At 38.6% G+C, this 26,470-nt stretch overlaps 1 protein-coding gene and 1 long non-coding RNA gene across 2 annotated transcripts in view; both read right to left on the minus strand.

The window, feature by feature from the left end:
- The window catches only part of LOC134679003 (zinc finger protein 37), a 38,055-nt gene extending 25,438 nt beyond the window's left edge, over positions 1–12,617 (minus strand). The window contains exons 1-6 of the mRNA XM_063537783.1: positions 11,865–12,617; positions 11,427–11,567; positions 6,754–6,992; positions 5,709–5,828; positions 4,375–4,475; positions 253–452 (exon numbers count right to left, since the gene is read on the minus strand). Of these exons, the coding sequence (XP_063393853.1) occupies positions 253–452; positions 4,375–4,475; positions 5,709–5,828; positions 6,754–6,992; positions 11,427–11,567; positions 11,865–12,451 (1,388 nt within the window). The 5' untranslated portion in view covers positions 12,452–12,617. The remainder of the gene's footprint in view (positions 1–252; positions 453–4,374; positions 4,476–5,708; positions 5,829–6,753; positions 6,993–11,426; positions 11,568–11,864) is intronic.
- The window catches only part of LOC134679018 (uncharacterized), a 473,913-nt gene that overhangs the window by 100,177 nt on the left and 347,266 nt on the right, over positions 1–26,470 (minus strand). The gene's annotated exons all lie outside the window — the stretch shown is intronic.

Below are 26,470 nucleotides of genomic sequence, written 5' to 3' on the forward strand. Positions count from 1 at the left end.
CGCAAGTGTATAGAGTCGGTATCGTCTTGGGTCGTCCCATTCGTTTTTCATCAAGTTCTTAAATTAGTCCTATTCTGCTTTCGTCACTCATTCTACATTCGTCACAATTGTCGGTGGCTTTCAATGTAGAATGAGTGACGAAAGCAGAATAGGACTAATTAAAGAACTTGACGAAAAACGAATGGGACGACCTAAGACGATACCAAAGCAATGTGTGTCATAATCATAAGAAATAAACAAGGGCTTTGTTACCTCTCGGAGAAGCGTTTCCCGCAGATGGGGCACTCGTGGCGTTTCTCGCCGCTATGCACTCGCTTGTGCCGCTTGAGGTGCGAGCGCGTCATGAGCGCCAGCCCGCACACGTCGCATGCGTGCGGCTTCACCCCCGAGTGCGAAAGCTTGTGCATCTTGAACGACGACGTGTGGATGAAAGACTTGCCGCACAGGTCGCACTGAAACGTGACAAACTCACGGTTTAATCGCATTAAATATACTAGATATGGTATCGTCTTGGGTCGTCCCATTCGTTTTTCATCTTAAATTAGTCCTCTTCTGCTTTCGTCACCCATTCTACATTCGTCACAATCGTCGGTGGCTTTCAGTGTAGAATGTGTGACGAAAGCAGAATAGGTCTAATTTAAGAACTTGACGAAAAACGAATGGGACGAACCAAGACGATACCCTAGATATAAAACTTTCGCGTTTTAACCCTTAAATGCATAGTGTTGCCAAATGCCTACAAACCATTCGACAGCTCACAGTTTTAAAATAAAAAGGCTTACGTTCTTGACCGCACCTTTATACCAAACATCAAGTAGTAGGGTGATGATTTAAGGGTTCAATTTACGCAATATTTTTAAGGCGCTCTTATATTTGAGTTTTACGTTTCCGAGGGGGTGAAGCAGACGAGTGGTAGAACAGGCGGGCGGGCGCCCCGCGCGGCGCACCGCACCATTCCCGCGCAGCACGTCTACATCCTTATTCTGGCGCCATCGGTATTCTGAATATTCGGATTTGTCAGTTCCGGGATTTTTTCCGGCAATTAATATCGAATAAGGTTTATTTGCAAATTCGTATTTAAATGAGTACTTAATGAAACTATATACAATACGAGAGTATACCCCGACAAACTAAGAACCTAATCAAATTATACACAATTATTATGAGACAGAAATTAGTACTTCCTTACCTTAAAAATATAATAGAGTTAGACCAAGAAAATTCTGCAACGATTTTGATTGCACACGCAGTGCAAGTGTTATTTTGAACGACAAACCTTTATGAAATTATGATCAACACTTGCACTGCGTGTGCAATCAAAATTGTCGTAGACTTGGTCTAATTCTAGAAGTCAATTTGACATGTCTTTTAATTGAAAAGCGCTTTTTAAAAATCAGTAACTATTACTTATGAAAGCTTATTTTATATATTAGGACTTTTATTTTATATAAAATCAATCAACATTTGGCATGATGTGTCACCTCCCCGTAGCTGCAGGCGTCCATAGGTTATGGTGAATGCGGGTCGTATGCTTGCTTGCCACCAGTGTGGTATATAAAAACAGCATTTTTTGGAATTAATTTCCATATCGCACGGTACGGACTTGGCGGAAATAAGGTAGAAGTACTAGTGCTCAACGCTGCACTAGTATTCGACACGGCCACTTTATGTCAAAGTGACAAGAATTAAATTTGAATACAGAAAGATCGTCGCCGTTCAAATTTAACCTATATTACTTTGACATAAAGTATAGTGTGTAGCTTTCAAATAGAGCTCAACGGCTAATCCTATTGTCTATTGTTAAGTAAAACCGCACGTGCTACTTACCTGCAAAAAAGGGTCTTAATTATTTTATTTGGCACCTGAGCGCGGGCTAGGCCAACGCTCAAAAAACCAGTGTAGGTGCGCTCTCCGATAACGCGCCTTAGTTAAGCATCTCGATGACACATTTTAGACTGGTTCTGTAGCGTTCGACTCGCCGGCACTCAGTAACCGAAGTATAGTGCGTAGTTTTGTAACAGAGCCCGGCGGCTAATCCTATTGTCTATTGTTAAGTAAAACCGCACGTGCTACTTACCTGCAAAAAAGGGTCATACTCATTCTATTTGGCACCTGAGCGCGGGCTAGTCCAACGCTCAAAAAACCAGTGTAGGTGCGCTCTCCGATAACGCGCCTTTGTTACGCATCTCGATGACACATTTTAGACTGGTTCTGTAGTGTTCGACTCGCCGGCACTCAGTAACCGAATTACGCAGGTTTTTATGCAGGTGGTTGTGGCACGTGGCACGAGCGGTTTTACTTATCAATAGACAATAGGATTAGCTCGGGCTCAGTTACAAAACTACGCACTATACGTATTTTTTATGCAGGTGGTTGTGGCACGTGGCACGAGCAGTTTTACTTAACAATAGACAATAGGATTAGCCGTCGAGCTCTATTTGAAAGCTACACACTATACCCATGTCGAATACTAGTGCAGCGTCGAGCACTAGTACTTCTACCTTACCTAATATTAAACACAAAACCATTCTAGGCATTTTTCGACCACTTCCCATGCATGTAGGTAACTCGGAAACTAAAAGCGGTGAATTGGTTACCACCATACACTAAACACTCCCACATAGGTATTTGAAATCCGTACACATATGTTTAAAAATGATTCAATTTGATTAATTTAATAGCCTTTAATAAAATATGTTTACACAATATATCAATCGTGACTGAATTCCGGATTGGTTAGATGGGTGTGTGCCTTTGCTTCCCAACTTGTTATAAAATGACAATATGACGGGCAAATGTCTGAAATGTCACAGTAATTAAGAATTATTTTGCTTTTCTTCGTTAGTATGTTGAAAAACATTGTGTGTATAACATATTTGCATATTTATACAGTGGTTACCCATTTTATGAAACGTCCACTAAACTAGCATAGGTCCGACGCTGGCAGTGGCCACGGGCGTACTGGCGCGGGGAATGGGCGCAAGGTATTGCCGCGTAGGGTGAAATTTAGTAGGCAAAAGTTGAATTCATAAAATTATGAATGAAAAGATTAACGTATCAATAAAAGGACCAGCAATAACGAAGATTTACTTAAAACCTATCGAATGAGGTAAGTTTCATATCCATTTTCGTCGTAGTACTTCTAAAATATGGATCAAAAGACAGCTTTAAGCATGTTTTCAACTTAAGATTCTATCGAGAAAATAATGAGCCGTTATGTTTCTGACAAGCAATAACGTAGTTCAAGGACTAAAGTTATACATTCTAGAAAATAATGCATGAAATCCTTGTAAAAGTCTGTTAATATGGTTACAAAAAAGCGCATTTTACTACACACCGCGCCTTAATTTATAAAAATTACATTCGTTTTAAGACGAAAAGTCGGCAAACTTAGAAAAATCCACAAGTTGATAATTTTTAGTAAGTATGTTATGTGATTTTGAACGGTTTTTTCGGGGTATGTAGCTATTTTATATTTAAAAACTTTATCATAATCACAAATAGTGTACCTTTCTAATGGTAGTATTATATTTCATTTATATATTACTGAAATTTACATATTTACATAAATATGATTTAACCAATTCAACTTCTAACACTGATTTCGCAGTGAAAATCTAAGTTATATTTTTTTTTACTATTTTTCCTAGAATCGGCAAACAATTATGTGATACATATATACATTCGGGCAAAAAGAAAAAAAAATGCATGGGTTAAGTGTTTCGACGCAAGTTAGGTACACTGATCTTGTCCGCGGATGACTGATATCTCAGCAGATTGCACCATGCGAAAGTATACATGGGTCAAATTGTGCAACTACCCAACAAAAGTCTATGAGATGAGATAGTTAATAATTACTGTCAATAGTCTGACACAAATAAATTCGCGATAGACCCGTAGCAAATTATGATCTAACAATAGTTATGAGTTCAGCCAGCATCAGTATCTATGTCCTCGACATAGAACATTGTTGAATCCTCGAGTCCTTGTATTCCTAGAGGAAAGGGGACGACGTCACGTAACCGCTTCTCCATACAAACCTTCCATACAAAAGTTAGTACACAATTTTCCTCTTTGGATATTTTAACATAATAGAAAATATTTCTTCTCCAATATGCTCTGAAATGTTCACCTTATTGTAGCTAAAATATTAAATCTTGTTAGACCAGCAATGTACAGTGAATTGATATTGTCCTGTATTGAAACAAAAATCCTGATGCTAAGAGGATACCGAAGCCGCTGATCTTATACGGGTTGTTGTCCGTTTACCTATAAAAATTCATAGGTTCATAGGGACAGCTTAAACGTAAAAAAGTGATAATAATTTTATTATTACTATGTATGTATATGTATAGATATTGTAAATTTACTTACCTGATAATTGGGTTTCCCAGTGTGTATATTATTGTGTCTATGCAGTGCACCTTTAGATGGGAAGAGCTTATTACATTCTTCACATTTCCAGTCGCTAATACCTAAAAACAAAGTTAACCAGCTTATTTATTTGTTTGTAGCATTTTATGTATGTATATGTATTAATAAAAAAATAAATAAGATTTAGTTTAATATGTGTAAATGGTGATTTCTTATGTAATAAATAGGCATGGGACTTTTGGGTGCTTATCGTGGTTCTAATCCATGAGTTCGTCATATGCTGAAATATTTTTTCGAAGTCAAAGACTAATAATAAAACGTGATATTAAATGTCATGATTTATGTCGTTACAGGATTAATAAACACATTATAATAGAAATTAGGACAAAAAATATTGGTACAAACCTAAAGTGGAATGATTGCTATATCTATAAAAAAAACCTTAAAAAAAGACTTTTTCACTGATCAATTTAATAAGTGAACTTTTATAAAATGCCATGAAATTATACAGCGAACTCTAGTGCCCTGTTTATCAAAAGCTTGTAACTTGTAATATAAGTGGAAGTCCCTTTTTGACAGCTTTTGTTAGAAAGGGACTTCCGCTTGTATTACAGGTTACAAGCTTTTGATAAACAGGGCATAGATCTTATTGATGGAGAAAAATATTGGGGCACTCTAGTGATAGAGATTTTTAACAAGTTGTTGACCGAGCACTTACAAATTTTACATTGGTGGGCTACATAAAGTAGAAAAAATATAAATCCCGGAATCCCGATTCAATGTTATGATCTATAACCACAATGCACCACGACCACCACCAGATGACGTATCGGCAAAACTTCTTGAAAATGTAACTTTAACGCCAGCCACCTGGAGCGATCGTTCTCAACACACCAAATATTTTTTGATCTGTCTAGAGCATTTCTACCTAAGAAAAAAATTGGTATTATTTTTTCTAAAGTGCACCAATCTTTCTCTCGATTAATTAGTTGTAGTTTGCGGTATATTTTCAATTATTAATACTTATTCATGTTAGACTGCATAACAATAGTACCTAAACTATGAAAACAAAAAAGTGGCACCTAAAAAGATATAAATTTTCTTTTGAAAATATTTAGGATAATTAACCTTTATATTGATATCAGTAGTTAATACTTACAGATGTACTGCATAATTGTTCCCCATTGTATTTTCTCGGAAATGTTCGTATTTGTCATGCCACTTCAGTCAACTTCACTACTTTTTGTATCGAGACTGACTGAAATAGTAAAACACGTTCGTATGTTTCCGTGAAAATACGATGGAAAATAATTATGAACTACATCTGTAGTTACCTTTATGAAGAGCGACATGTATATCACATGCGCGCTTGTGCTTGTAGTGAGCACCGCAAACCTCGCAGATGTACGGTGGCTTCGAGTCGTCGTGCTTTCGCTTGTGCTGCTGGAGCCTCACTGCACACAGAGACACAATAGTACATTACGATACAAGTAATGAAAAATAAGAAATTCGCAACGAGCAGGGCGATAAATTAAAACACGACCGAATTATTTTTCTCTAGCGATATGATGCAAGCAATCGAGTCGAGTGCCAAAAACAATTGAAGAGCAACTGACAAATAAAAGTTTGAAATTTTGAAAATAGAATAGGCAACACGAATTCGTTGCGGCTAGTACTTTTTTTTATAGGCTAAGTTAGGTTAGATTACTTTTCAGCTACTTCTCGCACATATTATGGCCCTTTACATGTTCGATCTTAGAGGATATAACCAACGGAGACGCCATGTCTATAATATTCGGTACAAAATAGTCTGCCGTTTTTTGCGGGGGAGGGGCACATCAAATGTATACGTAACGTAAACATAGCCATGTCAGATAAACGTCAGTCCATACATGTGGTTAACATGTCGTTGACCATTGGCCGCCTATTTTCGACAGAGGGGTACGCCTGTTAATGACCACTCCGTTGGGTATATTCTCTAAGTTTTCGACATACCTAGTTACCAAATGAAATGAGTTAATTATTGCACTAGTGAATGGAGTTAAACATGTTATGCGATGGCTGGAGCGTCGCGGTGTTGTTCCTGACTCTCGGAGGCATTTAAAATTGGTTTGTTCAGTTTGCCGGCTATAAATACTTGAGCTACACCTAAGCCGCAAAATATACAATGTGTAAAGGAGACTGCCTCAAGTCTCAAGTCACCAACAAGTATCAACAGCAAACTAAATAATGAGAAATCAACTCTTTCCTTACTCACTGCGCGAAATAAATTAAAGTCCTTAAAACTTAACATAACTTTGACGCCTTGGGCCTATGGTTTTTCAAAGTTGCAAAACAGATCATGTTTTTTTTCATTTATTTAAGCATAAATTTACTTACCCATAGACGAGTATTTCAAATCACACTGATCACACTGATGCATGACTTTGTCCTCGCGTCGTTTTCTCTTTTTCGCTGACAGTATTCGCGCTCTTTTACGAGACACCTCGGCTGTGCTGATGTCATCCGGAATATAGTTGTCGCTGTCATCATCATCTTCCTCGAAATCACCCATTTCAATTTTGAATAAACTGTCACTAGCAGTATCAAAACCGTTGCTGTAATCTGGACTGTGGGTTCTGGAAAATTAGTAAAAAGAAAAAACCTAAGATAATATCTATTAAATATTTTGAAACGCCCAATCAGTCAAAATTTACAACTTTACGATTATTATGAGATATTAGACATGTATTCTGTTATTTATTGAGTTTTTTCAATTTGATGATAGTTCTCAAATTTCTTTTTAAATTATAAATTTTTTATTTGATTATCATTGTTGACATTGTATAATGATGTTTGCATGCTAAATTATTGACGATCATAATGTAAATTCATATAGATTAGCGTAAGAATAATTTATACTGTAATTTATTATTAATAAACTAAACTAAACTATGGTTGCAGACTTTATGTAACCAGACTATATGATATGTGTGAGGCAAACAGTATTTACACTTTTCAATGTCAAGCTCCCAAATTCCTGAGCAAAACCCTTTGTTGCAGTTATAAGTTTACATCTATATCTTTGTACAAGCGATCAAATACTTATGTATAAATATAATTCCCCATAATAATGAAATAGTATCTAAGGTTAGGCGAATTTTATGCAGTCTTTAGCATGCAGTGGCAAGGAGTCAATATATCTCGCTTTCCTTACTACCAAGATGGTTGAACACTTTTCCTTTAGATGATTTTTGGATCTATGAGAATAAGTACCCTGCCATATTGTGAACCAAAAAAGCACTATGCCTAATTAAAAATCCGTTTTCTTAGCCTACTGCACCAGATTAGATTAGATTAGATTTATTTATTTCACAACATATGATTACAGTACAAATTACATTAATGTCAATTTATAAGAATCTATATTGTGATCGTCAGAAATAAATTTAAATAATAGCAAAATAGTCCAAATTAATTAATTTCATTAATAATACATAATATGAAAACTTTCACCTGAGAAGGATCGTCAAATAATAACAATAATAAACAAAGACAATGTCAAGAATAGGTATGCGAATATAAATTATACAGTTATGTCAAAAAATTCACTTATTGAATATAATGGGTTGTCCAGTAAAAAGTTTCTCAATCGACGCTTGAATGTTGTATCAGATGTTTCCGTCCTTATTTCTGCAGGTAATCGCTCATAATAAGTCGGACCGATAACACGCGGGTTCTTTGCTGCTAGTGCCATGCGACGTGGAACTGTTCGTAATCGACCTGTAGTTCTAATGTTTATACCAGATACCTCAACGCGTTTAAACAAAGATAAGTTATTTCTAACGTACATAATAATTTCGAATAAATATAATGAGTAGTGTGTCATTATTTTATGCGTTACAAAAAGGTCTCTGCATGAATGTCTACGCTTCACACCGGCTAGCGTTCGTATTGCCTGTTTTTGCATAATAAACACTCGATTTGCATCCGTAGAGTTCCCCCAAATGAGCACACCATATGTCATTAGTGAGTGGAAGTGAGCATAGTAGACCGATTTTAATGAAACGTACGAAATAAGGGGTTACCATAAGAGACCTTTGATTTGTAAGGTCGACATTTTAAAACACCTAAAAAAATGCATAATAAAATAAAAAAGGGTACTTACGACAATACTGTAATATTACGATTGTAATTGTATCCAATTATGAAATATTATCTGGACTATAACTACCTGACTCCAACATAAAAAAAATCCAAAAACTGAATTGCCAGTAAATTCTAAGTATTGAACTTGCTCACAAAGTTTTACAAAAATGGGTTGAGAAATACGAACTGTAAAGGAGAACACCAGACAAATGGACATAGGAAAAGCCGTCATACGGTCAATAATTTGAACCTGTTTTCGAAGGTTACTTGACACATTGATAGCCTTATTATACACTCAGCGTCAAAAAAATCGCACATCTTAACTTTTTTCTTTCAAGCGGTTTTAAACCTTATATTATATAAGGCAAGATAAGACTATGGGGCCTTATTTGAAAGGTTATGAAATCCTCTAATGGAAAATGTCGTAAAATGGACGATTAACCCCATACAAAAAGAAAATTTTCAGGAAAAACGAATCGACGTGTATTCAGGTTAAAATTGCAACGAATAAAACCACTACAAAATCAAAAGATACAGAAAAAACAAACTTAAAACTAAACTTAAAACCTAGTGCTGCCTCCTCTTGCCCTCCGAGTAGCTTCCATGTGATCAGTCATGACTGTCATGAGTGCCACGATGCGTTTTTAAGGAAAGTTGTTCCACTCCTCAATAATGGCATTTTGAAGCCTGTCGAGAGTGGCAGGAGCAGGATCAGGCGACCGAACCCACCGGTTTAGCTGATCCTAGTGATGTTCGATTGGGTTCAGGTCAGGGCTCCTTGCTGGCCACTCCATTACGGTGATCCCAACCTTCCACAGTTAGTCTCACACAAACAACGCAGTGTGACAGAGGGCGTTCTCATGCATAAACTGGAAGTCGGGTCCAACAAAACCATCATATGGGATCACATGCTCCTCCAAGAACACCGTTATGTAACGCCGAGCAGTCAGGGATCCCTGGCTGTGACCACCTTCAGTGCGGGAAATGCACAGGAGATCAGTTTACTCGTTGATCGAAATGCCGCCCCAGAACATGCGAGATCGGACCCCTTCTTCTTCTTCTTCTTCTTCTTTATTAGGGGCTATATAAGGCTCCAAAGCCTATGTATCACTGCGACCATTCCTGATCTATTGTGATCGCCACCTACTACAACTCTCGATCCAACCCTGCAACTTCAAATAGCTGCAGGATCTTTTTGGTTTCGAGAGACTTTACCTCCTCCGGGCGTAATATGTGTCCGCCCAAGATTAGGTCACGAGTACGCATTAGGCAAGGGCACTCTGTGAGGATGTGTAAGGGCGTCTCCTCTGCCTCCATGCAGAGTCTGCACCGCCCTATGTCACGTTTCCCCATGGTGTGCATGTGCTTATTTAGGCCGCAGTGCCCGGTAAGCACCCTTACCAAGTTGCGCAGTTCGTTCCTAGACAGCGCTAAGGCGTTCGAGGACGCCTTTTTGCTGAAGGCCTTGATAAGCGCTTTGGAATGGTTCAAACCTGTTGTTTCTCTCCAGAGTTGAATGGTTTTGTAGTGACAGTAGGTCTTTAGGGTGAGCCGCGTTAGGCTTTTGGGGATACCACAAAAGGGCTCAGGACTGTAGTTCTTCCCCTTAGCCCCTGCTCGGACCCCTTAACAGACGGTTTCTTCAGTGCAGGCTTGCGTTAATTGCTCTCCCTGCCTCCTATACACCCCCCTGCACCTATCGGTGGTGTAAAGGCACACCCTCGTCTCGTCGGAAAAGAGGACATTCCTCTATTGTTCAAACGTCCAATCTTCGTGCAGTCGGCAAAATTGCCTCCTGGCTAGTCGATGCTATTCCATTAATTGGGGGCCTGTAGCAGCTCTACGGGTCAACATCCTCTTCTCTTCCGGCTTTCTTCTGATCGTAGAGATGCTTACTGCTGTTTTTTGAGCTGCTTGAAGCTGCTGCTGCAGCTCAACAGCCTGGGAGAAACGGTTCTGCAAAGAGTTCGATACGATGTACCGGTTGTCTCTAGCGGAAGACCAGTCTTATCTTCCAGGTCCAGGCCTCCTGATGTAACCACCAGTCACCTGGAACCCCAGCAAGACTCGACGGACTCGGAAATCGCTTATGTTAAATCTTTCAGCAACTTCTTACTGCCATAGTCTTGTTTGCAGCAGTGCCATCTCTTGAGCTGCTCCTTCTGGCCTGGTATCCATGTCCAAGGGTTTTTTCTTGCTGTAACGGTTCATTAGTAACCTCAGTGACCGATTAAAATTGGATCTCGGCCCTTTTTTAAACAAAACGCCTATGTTCGGCGATGGTTGTTTTTACGAATAATAACGATTTATCTTTTTAAAGTTCATTAATTGCGCTTTCAAATGATACCAATATTGACAGGGTACAATCCAGTAGATAAGAGCTATATTTGCTTGAAACGAATTTTTGGCGAGGTGCGATTTTTTTGACGCCGAGTGTATATGAAATGGGAAGTGTTTAAAATAATAGCTATTAACTATTTTAAACACTTCCCATTTCATATATTATCACCATTTCATCATTATTGATAATTAGGTATGATATTGTTGGTAAAAAAACAGAGTACTCATGAATTACATATCAAAAATTTAATGAATATTTTAGAGTGTATTTGAGTAAAGTTAATAAATTGTGGAATGTATAATACATAAATGTCAGCTGACATTTGTTATAAAGTCACATTTTTCGTAACTCAAAAAGAGCCAACTACTCAGCTATTTTAGCCAACCAGTGGCAGACCAACTAGTTGGTACATCCCTAATATATACATGAAACATTCAAAAAGTAAGTAATGTCACTTATTCAAACCACAACTACATAGTTACATAACATAACAACCAAGAGTTTGTTGATTAGAAGTTTGTATTACTTTGTTAAGTATTATGGATATCACGCCAAATAAATTTGCAATATATTAAATAATTACCCGTCTGTTGAATCTTCTCTCTTAACATTTTCGAGGCTAGGGGCTGCGGCTGCGACCAAGCTGTGAACAGCCAACTTGTGGGCTGCCTCCGCCACAATACCACCAGTATCTCCTTTCTTACCACACACATTGCACTGCCAACTGAAAGCAAGCAAAACTATGTATCTATTATAGTTCAATAGATAAAAATATATATTATAGATATATATTTCTATCTATTGATAGTTCAATAGATAATAACAGATATATTATAGATAGATAGTTAAACAAATACAGCATCGCTTAGCTGCTTAGGTGGTAGTTTTTGTTAAAATTGGCACTGGCATTACATTAACATTATTGTTTATTTTAGTACATAAAATACAAACATTTATAATAGTCTCTGATTTGAACTGAAAGGTAAAATTTACATATTGTTCATAAAATATAGAGACAGACCTTTCAATGTTGTCTGCATTCTTTGGCTTTCTTTTAGGTGCATTTTTTGAAAGCTTCTTTTTTGTTTTGTCAGGTTTTCGGTGTCTCTTCTTTTTAGTGACTGCAAGTGGTTCATCTTCAGAGTCAGGTCCTAGATCTCTATTCCTTGTGTTATAGATTTCATCAAAAACTTCTGTTTTTACTGCGCCAAGTTCAACAGGATGGGATGTTGCGTCAAATAAAGGATTTCTGCTAAGAATATCCTCAAAGGCTTGCTTGAGCTTTAGATATTCTAGTTCTGCAGCTTCCAAGACATTAATAAGTTCAAAACAAGTCTTACACATATATTTGGGGCAATTTTCGGCTGCGGAGAGGTCTACGCGTGTGAACTTGTATAGGAAGTCATACAATGAGATGCCGGAAGCCGTATTACTGTTATAGATATCAAGTCCGTCGCGGCCCCGACTCGAGCACGTCACGCATTCGTGTGGCTCGGGTTTGACCCTTATCTCAACCTCCGTCTTTATATTCAATTCCACATCAATCTTACTAATATACCCAATGGTTCCGACACGACTGTCGGGGTTCAAAGATTCAAGTTCTGCCATAGCGATGGCTTTCTATCCGAGGAAATAAAGCAAAAATTCGTAGTTCCGGGCAAATTACCAGACTAACGAACCGGCAGCGTCAAAAAAACCTTCATATTTCTATGTTGAACTCAGTAACTGCACCCAGTCAGAAATAAAAAAACAAGAAACAACCACCAAGCGAAGTTGAAAATTAATCAGTGACATTTTGACGGTAGGGTTGTCATTTTTTATTTAATTTCGTATTCTTTTATGGCAACTTGATCATCTAATGGGCTTCATAGACTATGCGACATATAATACTTTGCATTATTACTGCTCAAAGCATATTGGTCACATATTGGTCAAGCAGATCTTGTCAGTAGAAAAAGGCGGCATATTTGAAAAATTTAAAGGCCCCTGTACACAATGGAACAGCGTAGGCCAGTCTGGGGGACGCATTTAGGCGTTAGAGTTATTTGACCGACTATATAAAAGCCGTAACAGACTACCGCACCGCGACCTTGGTGCGACGCGGCGCACGTATGGATAGTGTACAACTGTCGCGGTTATAAATTAGAGCGAGAAACAGATATTTTGACCTTTGACTGCACCAAGATCGTAGTGTGGTAGTCTGTTACGGTTTTTAAATATAGCCGGTCAAACAAATTTGTCAGTAGCAAAAGGCGCGAAATTCTAATTTTCAATGTGACGTTTACCCTTCGCACCTACATTTTTCAAATGTGCCGCTTTTTTTTACTGACGGAAATGGCTTGACTGACTATAGGATCAAATAAATGACCGTTTGTTTATAAATATTGATAAGAAGCATCATACGTCAACTTATTTGATGGAAAAGTTGTTTTGCCAATAATAATATTAATAATGAATATTAATTAGAGTTAGACCAAGTGTTATTGAAACGTCATATTTTCATAGAAGTTCGAAATTCAAGTTTCGCTGGGACATATTATGCAGTATGCACTCAGTTCCGGTACCTACGTATATAATACCTACCACCACCGTATACTACATACTACGTACATACCTACAAACTTTCATACTATACTATTAGTAGGTATAGTGGTACCTTCTCTCGTAATGCCCGTGAAGGTATTTCCCACTTACGTCCAGGTTTTGCGGGTACGAATTTTTGCAAGATCCCGCTTTAGTGCATACGTGATAAATATAGTAACGTTCACGCGAGCATTTTCTTTGCGGGATACTGCACGCATACTACCTAAAGAAAACTGGATCCTGAAAACACCGTACCCGCAAAAAACTGGGAAAGAGCTATTATAACACTTAATACGAGTGGTTGCAATTGCAGCTCGGACAATGGCCCGTGGCGACCCCACCCTCGCAAAGCTCGCCCTCTCGCCACCACCGCACCACTCGCACCAGAGCCTACCGAACCGAGGTCAGTCTCGCCTCACGCCGAGTTGCCCGCTGCCGTACCGACGCCCTGCCGTATAGACGCGCACACGAACAGCGACGCTTTCCCGCCGTTCGTTCAAATTCAAATTAACGAACTTTATTGTCAACGAACATTATTTCCAATTGGCAAAACTACCCGAGTGGTATTTGTGATACAAATTGGGATAAATTACGACTTGAGTACGCGTGTGCAGTACGTATTTATCAGGATATCTGAGCAAAATCTTAAATATAAGTGGATCCGGTGAGTAGAAAGCGCGGCTTTAATATAAAGTGTAGATAGTTTGTATGACATTAGAAGATTAAGGACATTCATTAAATTAAGATTAATGGGTCAAACAGAAAACTGTGTTACGTCTTTCCTGTACACATACACAAGAGTTACGGGCTATAAGGTTAATTTTCTTATTTAACCCTTATCCACGTAAAAAGGTCCTCCTTTTATTTAGAACTATGATAAAATCATTACTTAGATGCCCATAAGAGATAAAAATGTACAGTTCGCGCGAACACACTAGTTTTCTCTCCTGTGGGCAATAGTTAACAGCTTGTTGGCATGTAAGTAATGATTTTGTCATAGTTCTCTAAATAAAAGGAGGACCTTTTCTCGTGGATAAGGGTTAAATAAGAAAATTAACCTTTATAGCCCTTAACTCTCGTGTATGTCTACAGGAAAGACGTAACACAGTATTCTGTTTGACCCTAATAGATAAATGACAAGGCCGCAATCGCAAGGAAGTCATGAATCATGAAGCCTCAGTTAACGAAAAAAATGGTACGTACAGGTTTTAAATAAGTATGTATAGTAGATTGTACAACAAGGGCATAAAGTGACCCACTTTTTACTCGAGGCAATATTTTGGTCTGAGCGAAGCGAAGACCAAAATAGTAGACGAGGGTAAAAATGGACATTTATGCTCTTGTTGTACACTCTTCTTTTCACTTCGATTGCGAGGAAAATAAATTATATTTTTCACGGCAATTTACACCACGATAATATGTACATAACCAATTCCCGCCAACTAACGTTTTAATTTTTTTTTTAAATTTTCAACATGTGATCAGAGTTTCAGACGCTTGGTTTTCTGCCAAGTCAAACATTTCGGAGCATTTTTGAACGATAATCGACTCCTATTTTATGTGATTTACAGTGACTCCAGTCGCGAAAAAAATATTGTGAAGAAAAATTACTTGCACCTTGCACATCTTATTTAAATGGAGTGACTGAAGTCTAGCAACTAGCAATTAAATAACAATTGATGTTACTTAAAGTATCTGACCGAATACCTACCTACTCGTACAAGATTACAAATCAGATCTTAAGCCCCCTCCAGACTATGCGCGTGAATCGCGGGCGAAGCCGCGAACGCAAGTGTGGCGTCGATTTCGCAGATTGTTCACGCCTTCGCGCCTTGTTCTCCGTTTTTTGTCGGTATTTCGGCCCGCGTCAAAGGAGACGCGAAGCGCGAACTTGCAAGACTCCACATTACACACTATTTTGGCTCTTCTGTGGCAAGATAATTATACGAGTATTATGATTATATTATATTAAGCAGCTATATTTTACGGTTTCACAAGAAAACAAAATGGAAAAACAGCTAAATCACGTATGATGCCATAGATAACTAACAGTTAAACTCGATCAGCTGATGCTTTTCCGCCATCTTGCCGCAAACCAAACTGCGAAATCACCGTGAAGTGTGCGAGTGTGGAGTCATACGTCAACTTCGCGATATGTTCGCTCCGCGACGTCGCGGCGCGATTCACGCACATAGTCTGGAGGAGGCTTTAGAATTTTCGTAAATAAAGCGCATTGCTCTTGGAAGCTCAAGCGAATGGTCGTGTTCTCGTGAATAATAATTTCATTTTTTCACAGAGCTGAAAAGGCAAACAGGATAGATGGCTAAAGGTCTCTCTCCAGATTATAAATTTTGTATTTGGCTTTTAAAAAAAAAGCGGCCAAGTGCGAGTCGGACTCGCCCATGAAGGGTTCCGTAGCAGCAAGTAACATTATAATAAAATTGCGGTTTACGATTTATGACGTAAAAAAAACTGTCGGTTAAAAAGACTTCTAAAGAGTTCTTAGTCATAGTCAACTCAATTTAAGATAAGGCCACTTATGGCGCATATTTTGGCGCTTGCAATCAAAACTTATAGAGGATTTCCAAATTAGTGCGTACCTATTCCTATGTAGCATAACTAGCAGTAGTATACCGGGTGTGGCCTGTAACATGAGCAAATCATTAAAACATAGATTGTACTCCTCAAAACGGTGACACTTTTGTTCTACAACTTTTAAAAATTATGAATTATTTAGACTGCCTGAAATAAATATTATCTTCAATGGACGCCATCGCCACGCTATATCATTGTGATTGACGTTGCTTGTCACGCCTTAAACAAAACAAAATTCGCAATACATTGCGTCTTCGAATAAACTTTAAAGTGTATTAAAAATCAAACCACAAGTTAGTTTTAAAAGTCGCTGCTGATGTTAGTCACTATGAGAAGTACAGCCTACAATTTAATTTTTTGCTCATATTACAGGCCACACCCGGTATAATCCCGAAAACCGTAAAATTATACTTAATTATTTACGTCACAAAATACCTAATAATTTTTTTTTGCGATTAAGTACATACTTACCTAATCTATTTGTGGTTGGTAAACTAACCGCGACTTATGTCGATGTACCTATAGGTACTTTAGGGATAATATTTATAGTGATCTTTTACTGTCTCAATTTCACATCGGTGACAGGTGCGACAATTGTAAAACATCACTGTTGCTGACGTCACAGGCATCCATGGGCTACGATTACCACTTACCATCGGGCGGGCCGTATTCCTGTTTGCCACCATCATTGTATTATTTAAAAAAACTTTATTAAGTATATCGGAAAAAAACAGATATTTCTCTTGCGAAGTTACTGACAATTTTCAAGATTTAGAAGAATTGTAGGTAATTATTGTCAGGAAATGAGTTATATGTCGCAATTTCGTGACAATTGTAGTGTTTCTTGTGACAATTGTCATAAACTTAGCAAGAGATATATCTGTCTTTTTCCGAATAATTGGCAAACAGGAATACGGCCCGCCCGATGGTAAGTGGTAACCGTAGCCCATGGATGCCTGTGACGTCAGCAACAGTGATGTTTTACAATTGTCGCACCTGTCACCGATGTGAAATTGGGGCAGCTGCAGACTTACTTAAAACTACTATGAAAGAAAAACCGGGCAAGTGCGAGTCGGACTCGCGCACGAAGACGGAACCCTTCGTACGGAGACGTCCGAGACGGAACCCTACACAATGCAAAAAAAAAAAAAAAGAAAACGGTCACCCATCCAAGTACCGACCCCGCCCGACGTTGCTTAACTTTGGTCAAAAATCACGTTTGTTGTATGGGAGCCGGGAGCCCCATTTAAATCTTTATTTTATTCTGTTTTTAGTATTTGTTGTTAAAGCGGCAACAGAAATACATCATCTGTGAAAATTTCAACTGTCTAGCTATCACGGTTCGTGAGATACAGCCTGGTGACAGACGGACGGACGGACGGACGGACGGACAGCGAAGTCTTAGTAATAGGGTCCCGTTTTACCCTTTGGGTACGGAACCCTAAAAATCGTGTTTCGTGTGTTACGTACTCGTATGATACTAGGGTTGCCAGATGGTCGGGATTTGGCGGGATTCTCCCGATTTTTAGCATGTGTTCCCGATTCCCGACAAAGTGTAAACTGTCCCGAAAACCAGCTTCACGTTATAAAACAATAATTTCAAGTTCCGAACTGGTTTCGAGCGAGCGAGCTGACCTACGTCAGCTAATGCGTATTAGCGTATATATCATCGTGCCAATAATGTAAAATATCGTTGTTTTTAATGCAATTACTTTAATTTGAATGTATTTTTTTTCCCGACTAAAGTCCCAAAATCCCGAAAAATTGATATTGTTTCCCGATAATAGCGCCTTTCGATCTGGCAACCCTATATGATACCTATCTATAGAAGTTGACTCCATAGTACGTGGTGCGTTTAGTGCGATGGTCGTGGCCGCGGTCCCGTAGCGTATAAAAAGTCGGCGCACCATGACGAGCCAACGGGGAGACCCAGTTAGGCACGCGCCAATACATCATGCCTAAGTAATGGAAGCGAATGATGAACTGCTTTTGTCTCTCAATTTAACGTTCTAACAATGTCTCTTTAAAACATGCAGGCATTACATTATATATTATATAGTCATACCTTTTGTAAAGACGGTCAGCTTTACTATATACCTATACAAGCAATGTACTTTGAATGTATTTATTTGAATGAACCTACTTATGTCACATTCGTCTATAGTAACTAGAAGGAATAACCCGCACTGTCACGCTCATTCCCCTAAGCGACTTGCGAATTCGCATCAGTGTGATTAAATAAATAAAAATAAAAATCATTTATTTCGGACCACAAAAATCCATAACAAAAAGGTTAGTCGAACGTGTACATGCAGGAACTTGTTTAAGACTATGTTAGTACTTACTCAACTTATTAGATATCTAACTACTACATTTCATAAGGAGCTAAGGAACGGTGCAAGTTCGACCAGTGCTGCATATAGGTAGCGACTATCGGGCCTACCCGCTATCACACTCAGGATACTGTTGCTACTGTCAAGCACTCTGCGACGCGACGCGGCGGCACGCTTTCTTATTGTAGCAGAGAAACTGTCTACCTGTGCGTCCGCGGACATGCCTGACGCGCTGCAGAAGCGTGGCAGACGCAACAGCACCCTGAAGGCGTTGTTGAACTGAACCCGTAGGGCGCTGATCGATCTTTGCGAGTAATTAGCCCATAAGCTGCAGCTATAAAGAGAGGTACAGTAGGCTCTAAAGAGTGTAATTTTGACCTGAGCTGTACAGCCTCTGAACCTATGTGCTATCATATTCGCTCGTATCGCCAGCGCCCTACGTTCCCTATCTATATCTGCGTCGTCACGCAAATTTTCATTGACTAAGTGGCCTAAATACTTTACACATGTCACTCGTTTAAGGGGTGTGCCATTTAGATATAGCGGTGGTACAACAGATGGACTTTTGGTCCCAGACTTAAAAACCATAAGTTCACTTTTAATAGCATTATATCTCAGGCCATGTTTACATGCATATTTCTCACATAGTTTTAACAATATTTCAAGCCCTCCTGGTGAGGGACTCAACAGCACCATGTCGTCTGCATAGCTAATATTATTCATACATACACCGCTAATATGACAGCCGACATGAATGCTGCTGAGTTCCTCGATGAGAGCATTTATGTACAGGTTGAAGAGCTTAGGAGACGTTCTCCCACCCTGTCTCACTCCGCACTCCAACCTGTATTCCTCTGACATGTCTTTTCCCCATCTGACAACATTAACTTGACACAAGTACCAACTCCTAAGTATATGCACAATATCCATAGGGACCCCCGCCTCTTCTAACTTGGCCCACAAGAGCTCATAGTTAACCAGATCGAACGCCTTGGAGAGATCCAGGAAACATGCATATATAGGAGTCTTCCTGAGTGTATAGTATTCGACGGTGTGCTTGAGGCTCAGTATCGCGCTCTCGGTAGATAGTTTGGGCCGAAACCCAAACTGCGCATCACTGATTTGTATATATCTATCAAGCTGAGCATCAAGCACCGCGTCAAACACTTTAGCCACCACAGTCGCTAGAGAAATTGGTCTATAATTGGCCAGCTTCGCTATGTCACCTGTCTTATTTTTTACAATAGGAACAACCACAGTGCGAATCATATCGGGTGGTAGGTAAGCATGGCTGATACAAAGTGAGAAGAACATGGCAAGAACCCTGGGCAGACGTGGCCCGGCATGTTGCAGATGCTCGATGCTTAGCCCATCATGCCCAGGGGACTTGCCCCTCTTCATATTTTTAATTGCTTTATTTACTTGATTTGCTGTAATTTTAGTAGTACACACAGACCCAGCTGACCCTACCACCTCCCTTCTGGGTTCTGCACTAAGGGGTGACTTGACAGAAAAATAATTCATAAACAAGTTGGCTATTTTTACAGGATTGGTCTCATTTTCAATACTCACAGAGAGCCTCGGCCTGTAATTTAATCTGTTAGTACTCTTCCAAAAATTTCGAAAATCATTTTTACCATGATAAGAAGCCAACCGGTCCAATTTAATTTGGTCCTGATGTTACGACTTACACACATGGAATCATATAATTGACCAGAACGGGGCTTACCGCTAGCCACCCAATCTGAAATCTAAACCTGGCCTCTCTGTGAGCCTCACCCACATGTTTATTCCAACCCATTATAAATGTTTATTTTTCCTATTCTGCAAGTCATTTTTACATAATACTGAGGCCAAACTAAGGGCACAAATAATATCACTATACAACTTATTAATAACTTCCCTATGCAAGTTGTCACTACTGACATTACAACAGCTATCTGCACATTCACTGAGCTGTGTAGGAAAGTCAATAACTTTTAGCAAATCATTGCATTTACATTCATATTTGATAATATCACTAGGTTGTTTGTCACCCCAGAAAACTTTTGACCTATCAACATTACAATTATATATTTTTGAATGAGTTACATCCAAGTTACATTCAATGACTAGTGGGAAATGGTCAGACCAATAAACATTATACATTACATATATTTTAGAAATAGTAGACCAGGCCGCCTGAGTCACCACACAGTGGTCCAGCCAGCGCTCACATCCATGACTGTCACTCACATATGTATAGGTACCAGAGTCGAGCCCAAGCATTTCTTGGTCTGCACAGATCCACTGACTGTCCCCACAAAAATTCATAAGTTCATTGTGAAAGGGTTCATTAGGGTGGGCATTGAAATCCCCTAATAGATAAGCAGCGTCTACCTCACTGTCCTCGATAATAGCATGTAAAGTACTCACACACTCCACAAAGATTGGTAAGTTTTCAGCAGAATCGGTTGGCATATACACACTGAATATCACAACACGTTTAGAGCCTACATTAATTTGAATACCACAAATCCTATTATTGTTACACTCCACTACACTCGCCGAGGGAAACAGCCTCTTTCTCCATAGCAACGCGACGCCGCCGTGAGGTCTTCCTCTGAGTATCCCAGCCGAAGTGTCAACGGCAGACGTAGCTGTATAGGCGAAGTCCTCATGTATGGTGGAAAGAAACGGTATGTCATTTGGGAGCAGCCACGTCTCCTGGATTCCGATGATATCCGCAAATGCACATAATCCACGTATGTTATCTACCGACCTTTTTGCGCTCTTGCAATTAAAACTTATAAATGTACACGTTCTACTATTTCCCATAAATATTACGTCACAGTGTTCTCTCCCTCAGAGTTGCCTCTGTTTGTATTTCTGTGCTTGAAATGCACAAAGCGACGAAATATAATGCCTTCAGGCCAAGTCTTGGCATCGAGGAATATTCTCATTTAAAATAACCGATTAGTGTAATTTTGACAAACTAAAAATTAACCGATTAGTGTAATTTTGACACGTTATTTGAGTAGGTAACAACAACACTATGCAACTAGAAAAAATTGCATTGCAGGTTTATTCCAAATTCCTTTTGTTAAAGTAATTAACTTAGTTCGTTAAAATTCTCATTCAATGCTGTTAGGTTTATTACCCACTTTTTAGTCTGTTAATTAGTGAATTTACAAAACCCTTGCCCGATATTGTTAACTCGCACGTGCTAAAGTCGATCTCTATTAAATTAGCTTATTACCTACTTACCTTCTACCTATTGATTGTTACCTACTTATTGTTATTGCCCGTACTAGCATACCTACTCGTAATTATACAAATACATGATCCTAAATTTTTAGTACGATCTGGTTAAATAAAAAAATCCTTTCAATACGGTTAAATTGCAATCGCCATACATAGTTTCAAATTTCTGCTACATAGGTACCTTCTTTGATACATAGAAGAAAGGATACAGCATTTAAAAATGTACTTAGGAGAGGACTTGGGTAGGATAAATGTTAAACTTGTCGGAGGATTGTATTTACGCAATGGTATAGGTACTTAGGTAGGTAGGTAGTTGTAAACTTAGCATCCGTGACGCCCCTCAGCGTTACCTGATCGCGCTCTGTCGTGCAGTCATGTGTGTCAAATTGTAAGGGCAGGTTTTATTTCCTCTATCCGTTGAATCCGTTCCCGACTACCAGTGTTGCCAACTTGGCATAAATGATGCCAGATCTGGCATATTTTCACTCGCTTTGGCACCAAAATTTTCCATTTAGCATCTGGCATATTTTTAGCATTATTTAGTCTAAGCCAAGTTTGCGCCAACTTGGCAGCAACAATATGCGCCATCGCCTTATGTGGTTCATATTTTCATATGAATTTTGACTTTTGTGGACGAATGGACGTCGACGGACTATACCGGGTGTGGCCTGTAACGCGAGCAAATAATTAAAAGATAGATTGTACTCCTCAAACGGTGATACTTTTGTTCAACAACTTTTAATAATTATGAAGTATTTAGACTCCCTATTTTTCATACAAAATAAATATTATCTTCAATGGACGCCATCGCCACGCCATATCATTGTGATTGACGTTGCTTGTCACGCCTTAAACATAACAAAATTCGCAATACATTGCGTCTTAGAATAAACTTTAAAGTGTATTAAAAATCAAACCACAAGTTATTTTTAAAAGCCGCTGAACAAATATTGGTCAGTATGAGCAGTACAGCCTACAGTTAAATTTTTTGCTCATGTTACAGGCCACACCCGGTATAAAGTTGGTCAAGCAGATCTTGTCAGTAGAAAAAGGCGGCAAATTTGAAAAATGTATGTGTTTTAAGTGTCTACTTTCAAGTGATATTTTAGCATTTTTTGGCATAGGTGTCTCAAAATCCGAGTTGGCAACACTGCCGACTACCACGCCTCTTGTACTTAATTAGGTAATTAATTTCTTTCCCGTACTTATGCTGCTATCTGCTATATTCATAAAACTTAGATACCAATATTGTTCGATTAGTTGAATCTTGAGCATATTGAAGCGCTGGTGGCCTAGCGGTAAGAGCGTGCGACTTGCAATCTGGAGGTCGCGGGTTCAAACCCCGGCTCGCACCAATGAGTTTTTCGGAACTTATGTACGAAATAAGTATCATTTGATATTTGCTAGTCGCTTTTCGGTGAAGGAAAACATCGTGAGGAAACCGGACTAATCCCAATAAGGCCTAGTTTACCCTCTGGGTTGGAAGGTCAGATGGCAGTCGCTTTCGTAAAACTAGTGCCTACGTCAAATCATGGGATTAGTTGTCAAGCGGACCCCAGGCTCCCATGAGCCGTGGCAGAATGCCGGGATAACGCGAGGAAGAAGAAGAAGAGTTGAATCTTGCGCGTTGCGAGAGTTTAAAGGCACGAGGCACGAGGGCAAACAACTAAACTAAATTTTCACCACACCAATGTGAGGAAAATACTTCCCGTAAAAATTACCAATCAAATTCAAATGAACGCTATTTTAAAAGAATACTCTAAGCGTCTTGGGCACTTCTTTTGATAAGCCCCGTAAGTTCCACACTCGTGCGCGAAGCGCGAAGCCGTAGACGCGAACGCGAGTGTGGAGCGGGCTATAAAAAGTACACATTCTCGGAAGTAATTTCGCCTAAAGTCTGTAAAATATGCTTTTGTAAGTAGGTTCTAAAAATATAATGCTATTAGGTAAATAAAAAAATCCAATGAAAACTATTATGAACATGATTGGTTAAGCCGTTTTTGAGTTTTGGCAAGAATAAGTCTTCCCTTCATAGTAAAAAACCACAAAAGTGCTGGGAATATTGCCCTTGCCTTGGCTAAATACTCGTAATCAATAACTTAGGTACTTAGTACATATCTATAATATTTTTTAGGTCTGCCGACTGTAAGATTGGCATAGAACCCTACATTGAGTAATTGAGTATGTTCCGTTCTTGGTCGATTTTATTTCCAGTAACAAAATCGAAGTTAGATACTTATTTTTTTTCAATCATAACTGTGATCCCTGTCAGTTCCGATTTTCTTCAGCAGTCAAATCATTTGTGTGTCAGGTTCCTAAGTACCATACTGATACTAACATAGATAATCAAATTCAATCACGCAAATTACTTAGTCTCAATGGCAGTAACGTAAAGATTTTTTGGAAACAATGCTTCGAATGGTTTAATACATGTAAATGAATCTTGATTTGCAGCGCAAGAAAGCGAAATCAGCCTGCGATGGTTGCAGCGATTTTGATGTTTTTTCCGCTTTCTAAATACAGCCCGGTGCTATATGTATGACTTAGACCAACGGCTGTTGTGGTGTAGTATAGGTGAACACCCACAGTACATAGTACATTCACCTCACTATTTAATGTGTACAGTTTCGATGGGATTCGTATATAGCATTAGTATTTTTGATTCGATCTCGATTTTTGCAACTCAAGCCGTCGTTATCGTGCATCACATCACGCAACCTTTTCGTCGGTGCTCAAAATGACCGGTGATCCGGTGACCTCTCATGCATCTAAGGAACTATTCTCACGGCGTGTTGTTAATCTTCCAATTTCGATTCACGCTCTCTATTCGGTGAAACGTATCATGAATTACGTACATGAAAAAAATTGTGCGTGATTACTTTTGGATATAAGATTATTATCTAGAAGTTTTCACTGTACCTAAATGTTTATTATAACTAAAAAATGGTACAAAAACATGCCAAAGTTTTCATAAAACTTAGATTCCAATATTGTTCGAGAAGTTAAGTCTTGAGCGTTGCGAGAGTTTTAAGGCGATAATGGCGATAGGTTCCATTTTTACACGTTTTCACTTAGTTCTTCCATATTGTACAAGGTGCTCACGAGGAACCCAAAAATTTAACCACGCATTTCCGAGGTCAAAAGAAGGAAAAATGTAATAAGCAATGTTAAAATCCTTCGGGTTCCTCGTGAGCACGCTGTTTGTGTTAATAGTATAGGACAGCGGTTCTCAAACTTTTTTGGTGACGGAACCCTTTTGACAAGCGAAATATTTGACGGAGCCCCAAATTAATTTTCGTTCATCACTGTGGACCAGATATACCTAAGTATAGAAGAACTGGTTTTTTCTTACAAGTATCTTCGCGGAACCCCAACAGAGGCTTTGCGGAACCCTAGGGTTCCACGGAACACACTTTGAGAATGGCTGGTATAGGAGTATAAAAACTATAAGTACCTACGAACAATCACATCCATTTGTGACAGGTTAACTGTTTTTTTTTTAATTGTATTTTAGAGAATTGTGCTTTCTCGAATAAGACCGTATCTAAGGAAGAGCTCAAATAGACTAGACATAAAAATTCAAAATCGCTCTCCTTCTTGATTCGACTGGCAAATCATATTACTTTTTGGCAACCGGGTTTTTTAACCTAATTAGACCCCGCTGAATCCGAATTTGCCGGTTGCTCGATCGAAATCATGACCGGAAGTGAGATATTTGACATTAAAGGTCCCTTTTTTTAGTTTTTCGTAAATAACTCTTAAACAGAGGCGCATAGCAAAAAATGTTCTATCACATAAGTAATCTGCATAAAATTGCCTACAAGAAAGATTCAGTACAATTTTTCGCTAGGATCAATATTCAAAGAGATATTAACGCGGGAAATTTAATTATAATCACTTCTAATGTCCCTTTTTTTAGTTTTTCGTAAATAACTCATAAACGGTGGCCAATATCAAAAAATGTTGTTAAACGATAATAATCTACACAAAATTTTGAACAAAACAGATTCAGTACACTTTTCGCAGGGATCAATATTTAAAAAGATAATAAAGAGGGAAAGTTCTAGTATAATGAATTCTAAGTTTCCTTGTTTTTATTTATTCGTTAATAATTTGAAAAGTATGACTCATAGCAAAAAAAATCTTATACATAAATAATAAATATAAAATTTCCTACAAGAAACATGTAGAACACTTTTCGCTACGATCAATATTTAAAAAGACAAAGCAGCGGGTAAGTTAATTATAAATAATTTTAAAGTCCCTTTTTAGTTATTTGTAAATAACTCGTAAACGGTGTCCCATAACAAAATAGGCTTTTAAAAATAAATTATCTACATAAAATTTCCTCCAAAAAACATCTGGAACACTTTTCTCTAGGATCAATATTTAAAGCGATATTAATGGAAGAAAGTTAATTACAATCAGTTCACAGGTCACTTTTTATTAGTTTTTCGTAAATAACTCGTAAACGGTGGCCCTTTGCAAAATAATATTCTACATAAATATTAAACATAAAATTGTCCACAAAAAAGGTTCTGTACACTTTTTCGCTACGATCAATATTTAAAGAGGTATTAAAGGGGTAAGTTCAATAATCAATAATAATTAATTTCCAAGTCCCTATTTTCAGGTTTTCGTAAATGGCTCGTAAACGGATAAATGGGGGGGGGGGGGGGGGATGGTCATTGTTTGGCTATGAGGGGGGGGGCTTTATCTCCGAAACTACTGGGTTTACCTATAGATGACAGGAACACCTATTAGAAATATGCAAGTGCGAGTCGCACATTACTTAGTTTTTGAACGGGTTTTTTAATGGCAATTCACTCGCGTTTCACATATAAAAAATACGTTGTTGAAATTTGGGTAATGT

This window comes from Cydia fagiglandana, chromosome Z (assembly GCF_963556715.1).
Source record: "Cydia fagiglandana chromosome Z, ilCydFagi1.1, whole genome shotgun sequence".
Lineage (NCBI taxonomy): Eukaryota > Metazoa > Arthropoda > Insecta > Lepidoptera > Tortricidae > Cydia > Cydia fagiglandana.